Source organism: Pseudoliparis swirei, chromosome 15 (genome assembly GCF_029220125.1).
Source record: "Pseudoliparis swirei isolate HS2019 ecotype Mariana Trench chromosome 15, NWPU_hadal_v1, whole genome shotgun sequence".
NCBI lineage: Eukaryota > Metazoa > Chordata > Actinopteri > Perciformes > Liparidae > Pseudoliparis > Pseudoliparis swirei.
In genome coordinates, this window is record NC_079402.1 from 6,955,573 (window position 1) to 6,975,624 (window position 20,052).

A 20,052-nucleotide genomic window follows, 5' to 3' on the forward strand; every position below is an offset into this window, starting at 1 on the left:
AAAAAAACATTCATTTGATAACCTTGTGTCAACGCTGGTGACACACGCCCTGAAAGCGCAGCGAGGATCTGTAGAAATACTCGTTTAGTTTTCTATTGTCTTCCCGCTCTTACTGGAAAGAAAGGATCAACTCAAATAGATAACTAATCCAAAAGGGGAAAATACAGGGTTGCTACACAATTTTACCAATTCATTTCCATGATTGTGCCATGTCTTTGAGGCAAATATTCAAGATCAGACTTCTGAAATCTTTGTCTACACAGGAAAAAAAACAGAAATGGGTCTGCGGGTCTGTGCGACCATAAAACTATGGTTTAACCAATATCGATATTTCTCAACAACATGAACTGCATTATACAGGTATTTGGGAAGCAAATATCCAGGACGAACACAACTTTCTGGGTTTATTTATTTTCCTATAAATAAATAGCAGACACCACCAGTTACTACTATATTGAGCTATACTATATACCTTTAATATTTGCTTCATATGAGGTTGTGTCTGTATTTCAGGACGAAGGATCATCTTCAGTTCGTGAACACAAAAAAGCTGACCAGACATAAAAGCAGACGCAAAAATCTCGGTGCAAGACAGAAGCCCTTTTTCGAGGACACGGGAGAAGATTTGGGTATACGCCACGAGTCTGTAACAAAACAGGTGGGAAACAAAAAGAATAAAAGGCTGCCTGTTCTCTACTGGAATACCACTGAAGTCTGCACACAGAGCAGTACACAAGGTGCCACTCTCTGGCTTTACACAACCTCTTTTCCATTTTTCTTAAGTGAAAAAAATCAAGAGGAAAAAAGGAATCAAGAAGCAGTTTCAATGACACCGTTTGCACACTCTGAAATTGTGTAAAGCTTTAATGTGAGGAAATTAGCTTTAAGTTATCAAATGTACAGTGTCACGCACACACAGAATGTGTGAGATGTTCCTAATGTTCACATTGCGGGCGTAGAGAAAACTATTTTATTAGGAAAAACAAAAGAAGCTCAATCTATGTTGTGGAAGCTGCAAATGCACTGTTCCAAAGGGGAACCAACTGCCTTATTTACAACGAGAATTAATCGGCTCTACAAACAACTTGCCAGGTGACAGGAAACAAGCACCTTTTCCTTCACTTTGGCTTGTTTTTGGGGCTACAAATGTGCTTTATAGCCGTGTTACAGTAAATCCACTTTGACTGACAATTGTGATGATCTATTATTCTCGGGGGTTTTGATTAATGAAGGCTAATGAGTCGTACATCCATTGAGATTATTCTGCTTTTCACTTACAGCGGAGTCCTGAAAAATCCATAAACAGACCCTGAGCAAGGCATTAACTCTGCCAGAGTTAGGGGTTTCGATTCCTCTCTAGGTGACTGATGTCAAAAAAAGAACAACATGTCACCGTCGTCAAAGAGCTTCAGCGGATACGAAAACATACAGAAGAGACTGTGACGTCGTCTCTTGTGAAACATCGAGTCAAATTTGACTCAAATTGCAATTCAAAAATCTAAGTCACTAGTCTGGCGGTCAAAACTATTTCCATAAGGAGGCAAACATTTCCTTAAGGAAAAATAACTCGGACTTGCTCGGCTGCAGAAGGAGAACTCTGCTGTTTGTTTATGGAAATAGAAATAAATTAAATTAAAAGCAGACATCACTATGTTCAGACAACAATAGCAACAGCAGCTATTCGGCGGTGTGTGGGCGTGTTTCACAACCTGTCCAGCTCCGGTTTGTGTTGTGACACGATAGAGTTACACTCTACACAAGAATCTCATAAATTATTTTCGAAGTAATTTTGATGCAATTTGACTGCTGAGTTATCAATATGTGATCTACGCATTAGACTATTCAGGTTGTACACAGCAATTAGTATTTTTAGCTCCATTTATTACAATATATATAGTACCGTAATATATTGTGTTGCGTGAGGCACTTAGTGATACAGATATTGGATTCGATGCTTTTGATATACCAACTAGGGTTGTGCAATACTATAACAGTTGATGTAAAATGATTAAAAGTCTGAATTTGGAAGATGTTGTATGTACCTTGTAGGCCAGTTTTTTTTTTTTTTTTAAAGGTTATTTTTTACTGTGCAGTGACTTAAATAAATTAAAAACCAATGAGGATTACAGCTACCTCACAACTTGTATCGTTGGCTTCTTGTAAGTGTGTTACATATAGCTAAAACTGAGGCAGTTTTATAACTTTTTTTTAAACTGATACTGATACTGTAATGTTCAGCTTAACGAAAGTTAAAAGGTGCTGCCTGAATAATCAGATTGCAGGTATGTAGCCTACTAATTTTGAATGTATTAACACAGCCTACGACATTCATTCATCTATGGGGATGGACAAAGACACTATTGCAGTAGCCTACATTCCACGTTTAACTTGAAACGCTCAAAATACAAGAATATATAGGCTCATGTCAGCGTTTCACGCTAGCATTTTAACCGCCAAACTAAGTATTTCCAAACAAACAACGCTTCCTTAGAGAGAGCGAAAGAAAGAGAGGAGCAGCAGCCGCCCAGGTGAAACCCTCACCTGCCCTCTGTGCATATTAAACGACATTAAGTATTTGGAAAAAAAGAAGAAGAAAAGAAACACAAAGTATAACCTTCCCACATTTAACTGGACTTACCGCGTATCCTTTGGAAGATTTATTGTATTGTTTGTTGTTTAAATAGGTGAACGCGGCTTTCACTCGGTGTCCCGGGCGTTTTGTCACCGCACCATGTTTTTCACTTCTTCCTGCTTGTAGAAACCGGCGGTGGTGTTGGCTCCCCGCCCTCCTTTTACTTCTTCTTCCTCCACCCCCTCCGCTGCCTCGCCTCACCTGCTCTGCCCGCGGACAAATCTGCCGGACCAGTCCGAGAGGTCAAATGCTTCCAACAACAACGAATAGCTCCTTAAAATAAACACAACGCGTGGCCTTTAGCGAGGCGACAACAAGCTCAGTGTGGGAGGGCGTGGAAGAGTTCCTGCATGGTCACGTGACACACAGGTAAATGGTGCGTAATTGAATTCTTAATTGTGGCCCTTTAATGGGGGGATGCTGCCTGCCCTCTGCCGCTGTCACTGTGCTTTTACATGTTTTTTTCTTGATTCTATTCAAATAATGAAATTAAATAAAAGTAATTTGGTTTGTTTTGCGTAAGAAACAGTAGTTTACCTTCATTTTACATTACACTTATTTAAAATGTGAAAAAGTTAAAGATGTTGCTTGTTTTCTTATCAGTTATTCTTCAAATGAACATAAGAATGTTCATGATAATACATGATAATAACAATGTAATGAATATTTGTTTGCATTATTAAAAGGTAACACATCAGATTATCAAGGCATTAAAGAGTGATAATAATAAAGGTATTCTTACGGTTTTTAAAAGTAAGTGTGCCACATAAAGTTATGAATGATTAAGTGAAAGATTAAGACGTCAAATTGAATGTGTCAAAATATATGAATGTGTTTTTAAATAAATAATATAATAGAAAAAAATGACATTGAATAAGAAAAAAACATATTAAAAAAGCATGACTAAATAGTCCCAGATTGAACAAAGAAAGACAGAAGATATTGACATTTAATAATTAAGTTATAGTGTTTGGAATAATAGTTGTATTTTAGGGTTGTGTTTTTTTTCTGCCAATGATCTATGAATTCTCAGGAATGTTGTAGGAAAGTTATTTGATTGACAAATGGCATTGTGAAATATAATTGCCCTCAAAGTCATTATGGGGTGAGTCTGACCGATCAATATGGTGCCCAAGATTTTAGCTGGTGCCCCTTGCATCGAAAACAATTTCACCAACATTCAATGGGCTTTCACACACACACACACACACACACACACAAACACACACGCTTTGTGTCTTTGAGATTAAACTACGAAGATCACACTTAAAAAATATATTTCTCCCTAATATGTGATGGGGTTATTCCCCAAACACCTGAATAGTCCTTCCAATTTCTGCTACGAGGTGGGAGTAACTGGTGTTATGGCAAGCTGTTCTAAAATTGTATGATTTAAAAAAGAAATACAATATCCATCATATGGAACACATCATCTCTCTCTTCCGGTAAGCGTATTGTGTCACTTCCGGTTGCCAGCGTAGCAGCTATGGCTTCCATGTCTCCCCCATTTAAGAGTATAGACTTTCCTCTTTAATAGTGCTTATAGTTAGGGTTGACTCAGATTTGCCCTGGTCTAGATATGCTGCTATAGGCTGCTGGGGGATGTTTTAGGATACACTGAGCTCCTCTCTCCTCTTCTCTCTCTCCTTTACATCTCTTCATTGCACAGTACTATACTTTACTTCCTCCCCGGAGTATTTGTGCATTCTCGTCTCATAGGTGCCTTTGGACCTGGCTTTGTCTGAAAATGGTCCTGGCTCCTGACTCCTTGCCCCTGATTTAGTAAAGTAAAATGTTATAAGGACATTTTTATGAATTTATTGGAAAGATATGGATGTTCTCTTCGAGTTTGAGCAAGTGGTTCAAGTGACAGAGCAAATAAAAAGGGGTTCAAGTTTTTTTATTGTTATATCAAATTGGACAAATCATTGCTTAAATAAGGGTCTATCTCTGTGCTTTTGGGCTGTACAAGCCTCTGTAACGTAACCCCATGAATAGAGGTGCATTACATTTCAATGGCGGCTAACTTGACTGAGTATCCGCCGATGCCGGTTCAAATAACCGCAGTGGAGAACGGAAATGGCTTATCCCCATTAAAACAGTTAATTTTCGCCGTGGAAGAAATAACCACTATTTCTGCTGTATGTGTTGTGGAAGTCCCACAAGTCATAACATCAAACGCCCTTGTGTCTGGGTTCATAATATTATCCGTATAGCCGCACACAGCTTCTCCAGGAACTGTGTCTGGATGAAAGCCACTTCCAGACTATCAACTTATTCTCCATAGTTTCTGATTCAACAATGGCAGCACATCAGTAATGATGGGCAGTAAAAGCCCTCCTCGCATTTAGCACCACCTATCTCTATAAGTGTGGCTTCTCAGCTCTGAAGACTAAACACAGACTGGACATTGAGCATGAACTATACTCACTACTACACTGCTATGACCTCAGAGTGGCCATGTCTACTTTAACTCCTGACTTTGAGACTTGTCGGGAGAAAAAAACATTCCCAGTTCTCCCATTATTAATTCCTCCAAATGAAGGGAATCGAGTGCTGCTTCATTTTCTTCAAAGCAAAATGTTGTTCAGTATGTACCTATTGATAATGTAATCAGAAGAAAAGTACATTTGGTGTAAGCTATTATATTGAGTTGTACACTTTTTTTATTGAACTTTTGGTATAATTTATTTAGAGTTTGTGGATAAAATCTGCTCCTGAAGACACTGATTTGTTTCCATAGTGCAGTGGTTGTCATAGATTCAGTGAGTGAGTATTCTCGGCGAAGTTTCATCATTTGAGTCTTTTTTAAACTGCTTCTCAGTACTTTTTTATTTCATGTTTGTGCATGAAAGTACTGTTGAGTCTTTTAAAAAAGGCTGAAATTACTGAATTGTTATGTACAGTATGTTTAATGTTGTATTAGCTTGTGTCCTTTAGTTTAATTGACTGTAAAACATAATTTTTCCATCTAGTTTTCTAACTAGTTTTTTCGTTTTGGCATACTGTGATATTCTGTACTATCTCAGGTTCAAACTGCACCATCTTTTCATTAAATCAATTTGAGAAGTTGAAAATGTTCCTCGATCTGGTTCGTGGCTTGTCATTTAGGGGTGATGTTGTGTCCCTCAGTTGTGAAAACGGCTGTCGAGGGCAGCAAACTGCATAGAAGCGCGTAAAGCTCGCACAAACAAATTGCAGAAGAAGAAACAATAACTCCGCCTTTCCGGTTGTCAGTCGGCCAATCAGGAGTCCCCATCCAGAAACAGCTCCCTGTACCTGTGGTGTGGTTCTGAAAGCAGCTAGTTAGCTAACATACTGTCAGAAAGCTAAAAACATAGCACTTTATTTTTATTTGGTCACTCAGTTTCCTGTCCTGAACCATACCCGGGTACCAACTCACACTGCAGCGCACACCGGTAACATGGTTGGTGTTAAAGTCATCGCCAGCGACCCGGACTTCCAACCGGAGCTAGCGGCCGCCGGCTCCAGGCTCGCCGTGGTGAAGTTTACAATGGCTGGGTAAGCTCACCGACCCAGCTTCCGAGGCCCAGCTTGCTTGCGGCGCAGGGCACTTTAGTCTGTCCCGTGATCGTTGAACTGGAAAGCGTTTGCAGATCTTCGTTCCGCGGGTTTCGGGAGTTGACACCATCCGGATAGCCACGTTATTTGTAACCTAGATTGTTTTTTATTGCCAAGAAAGCAAGGTTAGCATGCTATCTGTAGCAGCTGTTAGCTCAATAACGTTAGCTCTGTTGCTTACAATGACATAGCACTATTAGAGGGACTTGGCTGCTCTTAGTTCGTAAGATTTGAATGAAGAAAACAGCGAAAGTACCCTATCCAAAAGCTAATATTTCCCCTCGCGACTGTCGGGGTTCCACATAACGTGAGCGTTGTCTTTCCACTTTAACCGAAAGGATGTTACACGATAACTTAGTCTGAGTAGCTGTCGTTACAGGAGTTTCTGGAGACTTTTGAACAATACCTAGCTAATCCATTTACAACTTGCGAAATATGATTTTTATTCTGGATCCAGGGCTAGCTTGTAATGCAAGTCGGAAAATGAAGTGCCCCGTGAGATTTATGCGAGCAATTCAAGCCATTACGAGATCCAATTGTGACCTATGGTAATACTGTGATGGGCGTTTACCAAAGATGTCTTCATGCTGCGGGTTGTATCGAGCATCACGCGCTCAAGCAGACCCTTACAATGATGCTGTCGATGTCTTTAGTTCAGAGACTAATGTCTCTCATTCACATTTCCACCGGAGAGGGATTAGGGCATCCTTTAAAAAAAAAAGTTTTTAATGTACTGTAATGTACAAAGGTTTGTGAGTCACCTGGTGTTTTTTACTTTCCTTCAATCATGACTATTTTACAGACAAAAATAGTGTAATTCAGACACTAAATGTATTATTTACCTTTGTAATAGTTTTCTAAAAGAAGACGAATACTTACTTTAATAAAACGTGTGTCCCCACAGTATTGTATGCCAGGGGAGAATACTATTGCAACTAAACTATTCTAAACAGACCTGTTACTGTTCCATCTTTTTACAGGCATTTAAATTCGCACATTTTATACTAAGCTTCCAATTCATTTGACTAATGACGGGTGATTGCTTCTATTCTTATTGCTACTGTTGCGAAGAGGGATCATTTTCTCTTTCTGCCCTGTCAATAGTTAGTCTGGCATTGTACAGCGTTTTGTTCTCCATGTACAAAACAGAACTTTTTTTATAAACTACAAAAGGTAACATATATTTGTGAAGAGGACTTTCTACAACCTAAAAGCATGACAAATACAGAGCAGTCCTCTCAGCCATCCTGTAGTGGCTGAAAGCAGAACAAGGCTGTAGTGGATCAAGCTTGTGTGGCGGGTGTGTCCAAACTTTAAATGGTACTGTATTAAAATGAATATTAGACAATATATTATATTTCTAATCCACTCCATAAACATTTAGTGTCTATAGACACAGAATTTGTCCTCAATACTTTACCGAGTTCTTTCTGTGTAGTTACAAAGTTGTGTCTGTAGCATAGAGTACTGCCAAGTACTATATTACTTTTTCATACACCAGTGCATTATTCAGTATCTACTATCACAGAAACCGTTGCTTATTAAAGTGTTGTGGGTTTCATTAACACCAATTGACTCGTTGATTAACAGTGACGGTTTCAGCACTACCCGAGAGACCGGAGCAGGCCACTAACACACACTGTCTTCTGATCCCCTCTTCCCCTCAGGTGTCGGCCTTGTGTCAGAATAGCTCCCGCCTTCAACACGTTGAGTAACAAATACCCACAGGTCGTCTTCCTCGAAGTAGATGTTCACGTTTGTCAGGTGAGTGTCTATGATTTAAGCAGAGCAATGGCTGATTAGTCACTTTCCAGGTGTAGCTGGTTTATAAGATTGTAATTATTTTGAGCTGTGTCAGATCAGACTCACGTTAGGTCAGGAAACTTGTGTTGATCCATTTAGACAAATGACTTTCCCGTTTGGTTTTTAGTGTCGTTCTTTTTTCTTTTCTTTTTTGACAGCTGGATGTGGGATTGATTTGGACCACAACATTTCTACTTTCATGTGTGTCTGGGTGTTGCAGGCTAAGTCAAAGCAACAGAAAGTAGACCTGTAACGAATAGTGCAGCTGTAGTTTCAGACCAAAGTTTCAGCTAAAACTTTACAACACCGTTTTGGATTCAATCTATTGTCATTGCACAGAGAACAGGTACACATGCAACGAAATATGTTCTCTGTATTTAACCCATCCTTAGTTATTAAGGAGCAGTGAGCTGCAGTGATGCAACTGGGTGTTCAGTGCCTTGCAACTAATGGGGAGAGCGGGGATCGAACCGACAACCTTGGGGTTGCAGGACGACCCCCTTACCCCACTGAGCTACAGCTGCCCACTTCTCTCTTTCTCAGGCAACAGCGGCCGCCAACAACATCTCAGCCACGCCGACGTTCCTGTTCTTCAGGAACCGGGTTCGGGTGGACCAGTATCAGGGGGCAGACTCTGCGGGTGTGGAGGAGAAGATCAAACAGCACACAGAGAACGACCCGGGAAACAGCGAGGACTCCGATATTCCAAAGGGATACGTGAGTTGACTGCGTTATTGAAGGACTTCGGTTGCATGTGTGCATGATTTAATATTAACTCTACCACTCCATAAGCCATTTTTCTAGGAATCTAGATATAGAAATTACATCAGAAGGGGGAAAAAATAACAAGAAAACACACAGTATGTGTTGCAAAGTTGGAGACAGAAGAGATGCATGTGCAGAATTACTGTGAACCGGAGAGAATGCATGTCAGCCAGATGCCTTAAAAGGACATTTCTACATGTTTTTAAAAGAAATAAACATTGAAAAAGGCAGAAAAGTTGATTTCCGTTTTGTTTTGGTTTGCAGATGGACCTCATGCCTTTTGTCAGCAAAGCTGGCTGCGAGTGCCTCAACGAGAGCGACGACTGTGGCTTCGATAACTGCTTAATCAAAGACTCCACCTACATGGAGTCTGACTGTGATGGGCAGGTACGAGCGGCTCACTCACGGCGCCTCGCCACCCAAATGTGCGGTATCGCAATCAAAAGAACAACGGAGAACTCGGTCTGTTCGGCCATTATATGTCTGCCTTTTTTAAATTGGAAGAATGTTTCCATTTTCTTTCGGGGTCTTAAAGGTGAGCCGTTGCCACCTCACACATAGTCAGTCAATCTGCGTCCTCGAAGCTAAACACCTTTTTTCATACTGTAGCTTGTTAGTAGTTCATCACTCACTTTAATTGGAATTTGATGATCATTTTGTCTATTGTGTTGCCATCCCGTGATCTTGTCTAGTTGCTGATAACTATCGCCTTCAACCAGCCTGTCAAGCTCTTCTCTATGAAGCTCCTGTCCTCAGACTTTGGTGAGTTTTTAATGGCGCTAATTTTTAATGGCGCTAGTTTGTAATGGCGCTCGGCACTTAATTATCTTAAACTCCCATCTGGAGTTATTGCAGTGAGAATACATCTTTGTTTTCTGACAGCTCACATCCTATCCGTTGCTCTTTCCTCCTTCCTTCCCTTCTCTCCCCTCTTTGTCCCCTCCCCTCCACGTTGCTTCTCTCCGCGTCAGCCCAAGCACCCAAGGTGGTGAAGGTGTTCATCAACCTCCCCCGGTCGATGGGCTTCGACGACGCCGAGCGGAGCGAAGCCACTCAGAGCATAGAGCTGTCGGAGGAAGACTACAAGGACGAGGGTTTGATCCCGCTGCGCTACGTCAAGTTTCAGAACGTGCAGAGCGTCACGGTGAGGGCCAGGTTGCCAGCGACAAAGCCGTGGTCAGGCCTGAGACCAAATGTCTTATTGAGTATAAGATAAGTGTGGATCAACCAGGGAGCCAGGCCCCGTAAGTATCAAGCGGTTTCCGAGTAGAGAATCTGACCAATGGCCGATCTGGTCCTGGCCCTATTCATAAAACGCATAAAGGGAACGTGTTTTGTAATTTTCCTCTAATATTTAGCAGGACTCTCATAAGAAGATGATTTTCAGATAGAGGTATGCGCAAAAAAATCATGGACAATTGTCTTATAGACAATACTATAAGAACAGAATGGACATTGAGCTGCGTCCCATTGGTCAGTCGAGTAGCGCTAAAGAAAATGTCGATTGTTGTCGATTGCTACGGCGACAGCGAAGCTCTGGAGTGGGGCCAGGAACTGGAAATTCACCGGTAAAGAGAGCGGAGGCAACTCTGAAATTCTGGGAGGCTGAATTAAACGGGGCCATCGATAAGCTGATCTCAACCATTATTGTTTGGGGAGAGAGATAAAACTGATTTAACTGGTGTGTCATTTCCTTAAACGACGATTAAGATGACATCCTACAAAGAAAATTGTTCTCCCACCAAAGCCTGCAACGCATCTCCGTTTCGACTCATTACATGCAAAATAAACTTCCGTCTTCATAGACTAATGCAAGACTGCATAATAGTTTCCTATCTATTTCTCATAGGTTTGGCTACGAATGCCGGATGAGAGCAGCCTGACTGGTTAGTGTGTTTTATTGACGCCATTTGTCTTTTTTTCCTTACCAGTTATTCATCAAGTCAAACCAAGGAGACGAGGAGACGACAAAAATCAACTACCTGACGTTCATAGGCACTCCAGTACAGGCCACCAACATGAGTGACTTCAAGAGGGTAAGGACAGTTCTAGCCGCTCATTAATATTTAGCTTTGTCTACTCAGTCACCCATCATTTCATTCTGTCTCCATGTAGGTCGTGGGAAAGAAAGGAGAGAGTCACTGAGCAGGAGAACCAAGGGGACGGTGAGAAGAAGAGGAATAGAAGGCTGCAGATGCATCCAAGGACTTTCCCTCTGCCAAAGTTGCCACACACACATAAACATACACACAGCCTCCAGTTGAACTACTCAAGCTGTGAGTGAATTCTCCGTCTGTGGAGACTCGGTCTACAAAACGTTTGTAATGAAAATGACTGTAAATAAAACACAATCCTTTTTCAAAGGCATGTGAGTTGTGTCTGCTTTCTGTGTGTGCGTATATGGTGGTGGAGGACAGTAACGGTAGCATTGATTGAGGTACTCGAGCATGGAAGTCGTGTGCTTGTGTGTGTATATGTGTATAATATACATATATGTATATACACACTGCATCCGGAAAGTATTCACAGCGCTTCATTTTTTCCACATTATGTTACAGCCTTATTCCAAAATGGATTAAATTCATTATTTTCCTCAACATTCTACACACAACAACCCATAATGACACAGTTAAAACTGTTTTTTGCACATTTATTAAAAATAAAGAACGAAAACATAACATGTACATAAGTATTCACAGCCTTTGCTCAATACTTTGTTGAAGCACCTTTGGCTGCAATTACAGCCTCAAGTCTTCTTGGGTATGATTCCACAAGCGTGGCACACCTATTTCTGGGCAGTTTCTCCCATTCTTCTTTGCAGAACCTCTCAAGTTCCATCAGGTTGGATGGGGATCGTCAGTGCACAGCCATTTTCAGATCTCCACAGAGATGTCCAATCGGGTTCAAGTCAGGGCTCTGGCTGGGCCACTCAAGGACATTCACAGAGTTGTCCCGAAGCCACTCCTTTGTTATCTTGGCTGTGTGCTTCGGGTTGTTGTCCTGTTGGAAGATGAACCGTCGCCCCAGTCTGAGGTCCAGAGCGCTTTGGAGCATGTTTTCATCGAGGATTCAATTCAATTCAATTCAATTTATTTGTATAGCCCAATTTCACAAATTACAAATTTGTCTCGGAGTGCTTTACAATCTGTACACAGACATCCCTGCCCCAAAACCTCGCATCGGACCAGGAAAAACTCCCAAATAACCCTTATGGGGGGGAAGAAACCTTCATGAGAGCCTTGTGTGCCCAATCCTCAGTCTGGTTACTATGTGTTCTTCTACGGTGCTTCTTCTAGCTGGCCTCCCTTTGCCAACTTCCCTCTGCACAGCATACAGATGTCTTCCTGTTTCCCCTACATCCCAACTATGCTGCCATTCCTTAATGTTTCTTTTGATAATTGTTTTAACTTCTGCTTTGCTGTGTAAAATGTCCATCTTGTGCTGCCTTTCTAACGCTTGTTTTGCTAGTGTATCTGCTCTTTCGTTTCCTTGCACCCCCCTGTGTGCTGGTACCCACATAAATGCTACGACAATACCCATATATTTTTTAACGGAACAGTGTTTCATATATTTCATTAATTAAATCCTGCCTGCTATGTGAAGTGAATGATTGTAATGAGGATAGTTTTGAACTAGAGTCTGAACAGACAATGACTTTTTCAACCCGAACCTCCTCTACCCACTGCAGTGCTGTTAAAATGGCCAACGTCTCCACTGTATACACAGACAGATGCTCTGAGGTTCTCTTTTTAACTTCATATCTTAAGGACAGTATGGTGACTGCAAACCCAGTTCTCCCTGTATCAGGGTCTTTTGATCCGTCTGTAAATGCTGGAATAAATGATAAGTATGTCGTTTCCAGTCTATCCTCCACCATTCCTGCCACGTTATTATTGTCTTCAAATGCTTGGCCTTTGTCTAAAAAATAAAGATCAACTGACACTGAGGGAAATAGCCATGGTGGTGTAATTGATAGCGGTATTGCAGGGGTGAATATTATCTGATCCAATGACATATCTTTGGCTAATTTTTCACTGCTCCATGCGAAACACTCCTGCTTGGCCCTGTCTCTTTCCCAACATGGCAGAAGTACTTTTTTTGTTGGATGATTTTCTCTAGAATGCCCTTGCAGGTTGGCCCAGTAATTTATAGTTAGGAGCTTGCTTCTCAAATGCAGCGGCATCTCACCCATCTCCACCTGCAGAGCAGCCACAGGGCTTGTCTTAAAAGCACCACAACACAGTCTCAGAGCTTGGGATTGCAACACTTCCAGCTTCTTTAGTGAAGTTTTTGCAGCTGATCCAAATACGACACAGCCGTAATCAAGGACTGACCTCATCAGAGCGATATAAATATTTTTAATCGCAGCCCTGCTGGCTCCCCATTCTGACCCTGTTAGACACCTCATTACATTTAGAATCGTTTTACATTTCTTTACTATCCTCTGAATATGCTCATTCCATGTTAATTTATCATCAAGCCACACACCAAGGAACCTAAAAACTCTCACTTGTTCAATCTTTTGTCCGTACATCTTTATCTGAGCATCAACTCCTCTTTTCCTAGTAAACATGATTGTTTTAGTTTTCCCCACAGAAAATTTGAATCCCCATGAATAAGACCATCTTTCTACCACTTTCACAGCCTCTTGTACTTTACCTTTAATGTGATTTATGTTCTTCCCCCTCTTCCACAGTGCACCATCATCAGCAAATAGAGATCGGCCAATATCACCCTGGACTTGAAGGAAAACATCATTTATCATGATGGAGAACAGTATCGGACTAATGACACTACCCTGCGGTGTACCATTCTCTACCAGGTATCGTCTAGATAGTGCTGCCCCAATTCTGACTTGAATAAACCTGTTTATTAAAAAATCTTTAATCCAATTATATGTTCTCCCCCCTATTCCTATCATATTTAATTTTATCAATAACCCTTCCATCCAAACCATATCATAAGCCTTTTCCACATCAAAGAACACAGCCATCACTGACTCCTTATTCACCTGGGCCTTCCTGATTTCTGTTTCTAAACAAATAATTGGGTCCATAGTACTTCTACCTTTCCGAAATCCACTTTGATAAGGTGATATCATTCCCCTGGACTCCATATAAAATCCTAATCTATCTGTAATCATTCTTTCCATTATTTTACCTACATGGGATGTTAATGCTATGGGTCTGTAATTCATTGGGTTTGATGAATCTTTACCTGGTTTCCTGATTGGGCTAATCACAGCTTCTTTCCAAGACCTAGGTAGTGTCCCCACTTGCCAAACCTTATTATAAAAAGATAACAATTTCATCATTGCTATACTACCTAAATGCTTAAGCATTATATAACAAATTTCATCCTTTCCTGGTGATGTAAGTCCTCCTCTTTCTATTGCTCTTTTCAGTTCCTCTAAGGTAAATGGGGCATCACTAGGACTATTAGTATCATCTCTCTTTCCAAGAATATCGGGGTGAGCTGATTGCATCCTTTCCCGTCCTCTCTTACCTTCTACCGTCAGGTTGTCAGAGCTGTGGATTTCTATTAGTGCTTTTGCAATCATCTCTGCCCTCTCCCCATCTGACGCTGCTGTTTCCTCCCCCCTCTTCAACACTGGATACTGCCACACTTTCCTAATTCCTCTCATGCTTCTAATCATCCCCCAAATCTCTCCCACAGGTGTTGCTCTTCCAATTCTGCTACAATAATTCTGCCAGCTTTCCCTTTTTGCTTTACGAATGATTCTACGAACCTTTGCTTGTGCTTGCTTGTATTCTTTTAAAGTTTCGAAATTATGCGATCTTCTTAATACCTTCAGAGCTTTGTTCCTTTCTTTTACTGCTCTCCCACACTCCTCAGGCCACCAGGGGACTGCCTTTCTTTTCATCCTTCCTTTACTTTTAGAAATTGTTTGATTAGCTGCTTCCAGTATTGTAACTGTCATTTTTGTATCAATCTCCCAATATCTTCATTTTATTTTATCCATTTCTTGCTCGCATTTATATTTGAAAAGTTCCCATTTTGCCCAAATAAACACCCACTTACCTATCCACTCTCCCTGTTCCTTACTCCTTTGTAATGCTATTTTACACTTTATTGGAAAATGATCACTGCCCACTGATGTTTCCTCTTCTACCTCCCACTCGCATATCCCTGCTAAACTCCTAGATAAAATGGTTAAGTCTAGCGCCGACATGTTCCCTGTGTGCACATCTAATCTAGTCCCTCTGCCATCGTTTAAACAAACCAAATTGTGTTCCTCTAGTAATTCTTCCATTACCTCCACATTGAGATATGTTCTTGCTCCACCCCATAATGTACTATGTGCATTAAAATCTCCACATACCACCACCTTGTTGCCACCTATCCTTTCAATTTGTGCCAATCTATTCACCTCTAATTTTTTACAGGTATTATAAAAATGTACAACTATGACCTCTCCTTCCCTTGCCCAGATCTCCACAGTTACATATTCGAGCTCGGTCCCTATCTTCACCTCTCTAAATGTGACGTCTTCACTAATAAATGTGGCACATCCTCCTCCCTATCACACAAATCCAGCTAGTCTGAAGTCCAAATTTGGTTTTAACCATGTTTCCTGTATGCATATGACATCTGGCTTACTTGGCATATCCCCAACATATTTTTTTAATTCTTGTCCATTTGCCAACAAACTCCGAGCATTCCATTGTAGAATTAACATGATGATTAATCCTGTGAGCATGATTCTTTGGTTAACTGCCCCTGTTTTCTAAGCTCTTCCTGTACCGCCATCCCAGTTATTCCGTGAATATTTAAGTATCTTGCTGCACTTTTTACTATTATTTCAATTTTCTCAGATCTCGCTTTTGCCTGGAATGTGCAGTTAACAACTTCTGCCATGAAAAACACAAAGTTCTCCTTATTTACTGCCATTATATTCTCATCTCCCCTTTGACTCTTAGCCGATAGTTGTTCACTTGGCTGTTGAGCCGGTTCCTTCCTTACTACATCTCCCCCCCCCTCTTTCCCCCCCACTTTCCCTCTGAGCCCTCTTTGCTGCTTCTGCATAAGATATATTCATTTTCACTTTCAGCTGCTGCACTACCACTGCCTTCTTTCTCACTTCACACCCACCATAGGCCACACTGTGTGCACCTCCGCAATTTGCACATTTGAGCTCTGTCCCAGCCTCACATTTCCCATAGTCATGTTCCCCTCCACATTTTCCACATCTTTGCTTCCCTTTACACGCTGCCGCAATATGGCCATACTTTTGGCATTTGAAACACCTCAAAGGTGGTGGGACATATGCTCTTACTCTATACCTTAAATACCCCACCGTAACTGAGTCAGGCAACACCCTTTCTTCAAAATCTAGCAGCACTGACAAACTGTCCACCCTTTCTCCACCTCGTCTTGCCTGCAGATGTTTAATCCCTATAACTTTACCCCCTTTAATACTTGCTCTCAGTTCCTCCACGTTCTCTTCCACTGGGATACCGTATATCACGCCTCTAACAAACGGCCCATCATTTAACTTCTTCACGCTCTCAACCACTATATTGCACACTTTTTTCAGCTTCATTGCTTTCCCTCTCTGCCCCTCGTCCTTACACTGGATCAACAATCCGCCATCAGCCAGCACCTTCGCCATCACAATCTCGCCAACTTTCTCCTTCAACCCGCGAGTCAGCGCCACCGGGCTTATTTTCCGAATGTCATTTCCGTCCTTGAATCTCACAATTATTTTGAACCCCTCCTCTGCAATCCTCTCCCTCATCCTCCTGCTTTTCTCTCTCCCGTCCCCACTACTACCAGATCTACTGCTACGACTCCTGGCTCGTTTCTTATTCCCCACTTCAGTCCAGCTATTATAATCCATATCCTCACTCCCACCCTCTCCATCACTATAGCCTCCCATCCTTAGTCCAGTCACAGGTCAGTGTATGTACACTCCGCTGGAACTAATCCTCCAAACTTTCTGTCGTTTGTCACGCTTCCACGCGTCTGCTCCAGCTGGAGTTTGGATTCAGAGTCTCTGATATGCACTGTCAACTGTGATACCTTATATAGACAGGTGTGTGCCTTTCTCAATCATGTCCAATCAACTGAATTTAGCACAGGTGGACTCCAATCAAACATCTCAAGGATGATCAGTGGAAACAGGATGCACCTGAGCTAAATTTTGAGTGTCATGGCAAAGGCTGTGAATACTTATGTACATGTTATGTTTTCGTTCTTTATTTTTAACAGATTTGCAGAAATTTGCAAAAAACAGTTTTCACTTTGTCATTATGGGTTGTTGTGTGTAGAATGTTGAGGAAAATAATGAATTTAATCCATTTTGGAATAAGGCTGTAACATAACAAAATGTGGAAAAAGTGAAGCGCTGTGAATACTTTCCGGATGCACTGTACATATATACACATATACATATATACATATATCTATATCTATATAGATATAGATATATAGATATATACATATACACACAGGCACGTGCACAGACATTTTGGGGGGCAGGTGCTCAAACCAAAAAAAAGGGCACCCAATGGCAAAAAAAAATTCTGACAGAGTTGAAGCATAAGCAACAATACACCGATGATGCTGTCCTCGACTTGCATTTCCTCTGGGCAGGATTAGACAGCTAGCTTACATTTTCTTTATGAATAAAGATGAATTATTATATTGCAACAACAGTACAAGCGTTCTGATTGGCTAATGGGTCGTCATGCCAGGCACATATTGCCCTCCTCGCTTGTCTTACACGGATCCGTATTGCCCTCTCAAACTAAGGCCCACGGCCCGACTCTGTTCCTTGAGTCTGTTCCTAGAGTCTGTTCCTTGAGTATGTTCTGTCTCTACCTGGTTGTCACGATACTAACATTATAACTTCTATACGATACCTGCCATAAATATCATGATACTGATACCAGAATTCGATAAAATACCATAACAACGAAATGAAACCATAAATACGAGACTGGTATATTTATCTATATTATTAAAAAATAAAACATCTCTATGGTATTATTTTTTAACAACTTTTTCAACACTTAACAAATGGCAGTAATATTAGTATTAGCCTACAGCCAGATATGAATGAAACTACATGGAGCCATCATAGCATTGATTATACACTATGTGACCTTGAGTCTGTATCTGACCAGATGATACAGAGTTCCTTCAGTATGAGCAGCTGTAGAGTTACATAACTTTACAGACTGTCTGCATTGGAGACAAAGAACTTAAACATTTCACTTCTGGAATCATCTTTTTCTTCTTTTTTTAAAGCCGAAGACGGTCTCAAAAGCTCCGCCACTTGACCCCTCTCGCTGTGAGAGCGCAGTGCAGACCGCTTGACAGCAGCAGCACGTGCGCTCTGATGGCTCTTTTAATTAAGTATCGATACTAAAAATATGAAAAATCATATTGCTTTTAACTTACGGATACCTTGTTAGTTTCGATACACCGTGCAACATAACAGCAGTAGATGTAGCGGGCCGGTATATATATCTATATATTTCCATATATAGATATATATTTCGTTATATATATATATATAAATATATACTGTATATATATATATATATGTATACATACACACACATACAGCGACGTGAAATGAATGTATTGCTATGTGTGAGACGGTTAATGTGACTGGTGGAGGTCCACACATGCTTCCTGTTGGTGTGCACCAGAGCAGACAGGACCTCCTCCAGGGGCTCCAGGATATGTTTCTTTTCGGGCTTTAGTCAGAGCATGCACACTTGACCGCAGCATCAAAGAAATGAGACGTTACCAGTATAAGGCAGATTGGTGCTGAACCAGAAGATTGAAATATAAATATATGTTTACTTGGTGCGACACTTATTGCGCCCAAAGCCCACAGATCCTGGGGACTCAGATCACAGCTCGAGGCGTGTTGTGTGGTGGGAGGATGTCGAGAACACTTCCTGTGAACAGGTAGCTTGTTTTCTTGAATCCGACTACCTCGTCTCTACTGTCTCTACTGAGTCCTACTTCCCGTGGCTCCCAGCCAAATCGTTACACTGTAGGCTTTAGTTTCCATCTTTACCGTTACCTGTTTTCATCACTGAATTAGTTTGACACGCTGATTCATCCTTCAAATGCATATTGTAAAGTGGAGCGCTGTTACTGACGTCATAGAAGCGGGGTGGGCGGGGCTTAAAAGAAGGATTCATTAAGTTACCTCCTCGCTACCACCATTGATTTACGCTCAAACAAGAGCAACATCGTGGTATGAATACATATTTCTTCGTATATTCTTAACATTTGTCTAATAAACAATGTCTTAAATGTGATATGAACCATCCGGACTGCAGTTTCCCAGCATCCACGTTCATGTTATCTGCCATAACACACGGCAAAGGGTCTTTTTTTATGCTCGACTTCTTTGAGTCATGCATGATAACGTGGGACCTGATGTTCATCTGATCACATGACCTCTATGCTTCTGTCCATCCTGGAGAGGGATCCTCCTCTGTTGCTCTCCTGAAAGTTTCTTCACTTTTTTTCCTATTTCTTGGGACTTTTTCCTGATCCGATGTGAGGTCAAAGGTCAGGGATGTCGTATTTGTACAGACTATAAAGTCCGCAAATTCATAATTTGCGATACAAAATAAACTGAATTGAATTGAATGTGTGGCACAATTCTCAAGACGTGCTCTGATGCTAAAGTTAGCTTCCAAGGTCAAAGAGCAAGATCTTCACGGCCTTCTTTGGTATCTAGATTGCTCAACACTTGATATTTTCTGCATATAAATGTGTGTTGCTGATGGAATCCTCCACAATAACACCGGTGGATGCTGCACAAGCAGCTGCCGGTATCGCACAAGAAAGAGGGGGGGGGACTTTTTTCTCCACACATCGACAATTGTTTGATGACACCTCAAAGCTTTTCTAACTCCGGTCTTTTAAATGTTCTGATCGCAAATCTAAATAATAATACCAAGCATTTTAAGAAAAAAAGTCCTCTGAATAATTCAGTGATCAGGCCCTAATAATAGTAATAACAACTTTAAATTATCATTATATATAATATGGTTAAATTCATTCATGAACCAACTTCCTTTTTTAAAATACTTGTGTGTTCTGCTGAGCTTTGAGCCTGTTCCATGAGTCTGTTCCATGAGTCTGTTCCATGATTCTGTTCCATGATTCTGTTCCATGAACCTGTTCACGAGTCTTTTCCTGTTCCATAATTCTGTTCCAGGAGCCTGTTCATGAGTCTGTTGCTGTTCCATGACTTTGTTCCAGGAGCCTGTTCC

The 20,052-nt window shown here is 41.1% G+C and overlaps 2 protein-coding genes across 2 annotated transcripts in view; one reads left to right on the forward strand and one right to left on the reverse strand.

The window, feature by feature from the left end:
- Positions 1 to 2,990, reverse strand: part of atp8b1 (ATPase phospholipid transporting 8B1) — a 33,890-nt gene extending 30,900 nt beyond the window's left edge. The window contains exon 1 of the mRNA XM_056433232.1: positions 2,639 to 2,990. The gene's annotated coding sequence lies outside the window, so the exon portion shown is untranslated. The remainder of the gene's footprint in view (positions 1 to 2,638) is intronic.
- Positions 2,991 to 5,910: 2,920 nt separating this feature from the next.
- On the forward strand, positions 5,911 to 11,149 carry txnl1 (thioredoxin-like 1). Its single transcript, XM_056432449.1, has 8 exons — positions 5,911 to 6,154; positions 7,882 to 7,978; positions 8,561 to 8,734; positions 9,047 to 9,169; positions 9,475 to 9,544; positions 9,754 to 9,926; positions 10,714 to 10,818; positions 10,898 to 11,149. Exons 1-8 carry the CDS (start codon positions 6,057 to 6,059, stop codon positions 10,925 to 10,927), a joined length of 870 nt encoding a protein of 289 aa, XP_056288424.1. The 5' UTR covers positions 5,911 to 6,056; the 3' UTR covers positions 10,928 to 11,149.
- The last annotated feature ends 8,903 nt before the right edge of the window (positions 11,150 to 20,052 follow it).

Coding starts and splice junctions, on each gene's coding strand:
- txnl1 (XM_056432449.1), top strand. CDS start 6,057: ATGGTTGGTGTTAAAGTCATCGCCAGCGACCCGGACTTCCAACCGGAG. Junction 8,735..9,046: donor CCGATATTCCAAAGGGATAC/GTGAGTTGACTG, acceptor TTTGGTTTGCAG/ATGGACCTCATGCCTTTTGT. Junction 9,170..9,474: donor AGTCTGACTGTGATGGGCAG/GTACGAGCGGCT, acceptor GATCTTGTCTAG/TTGCTGATAACTATCGCCTT.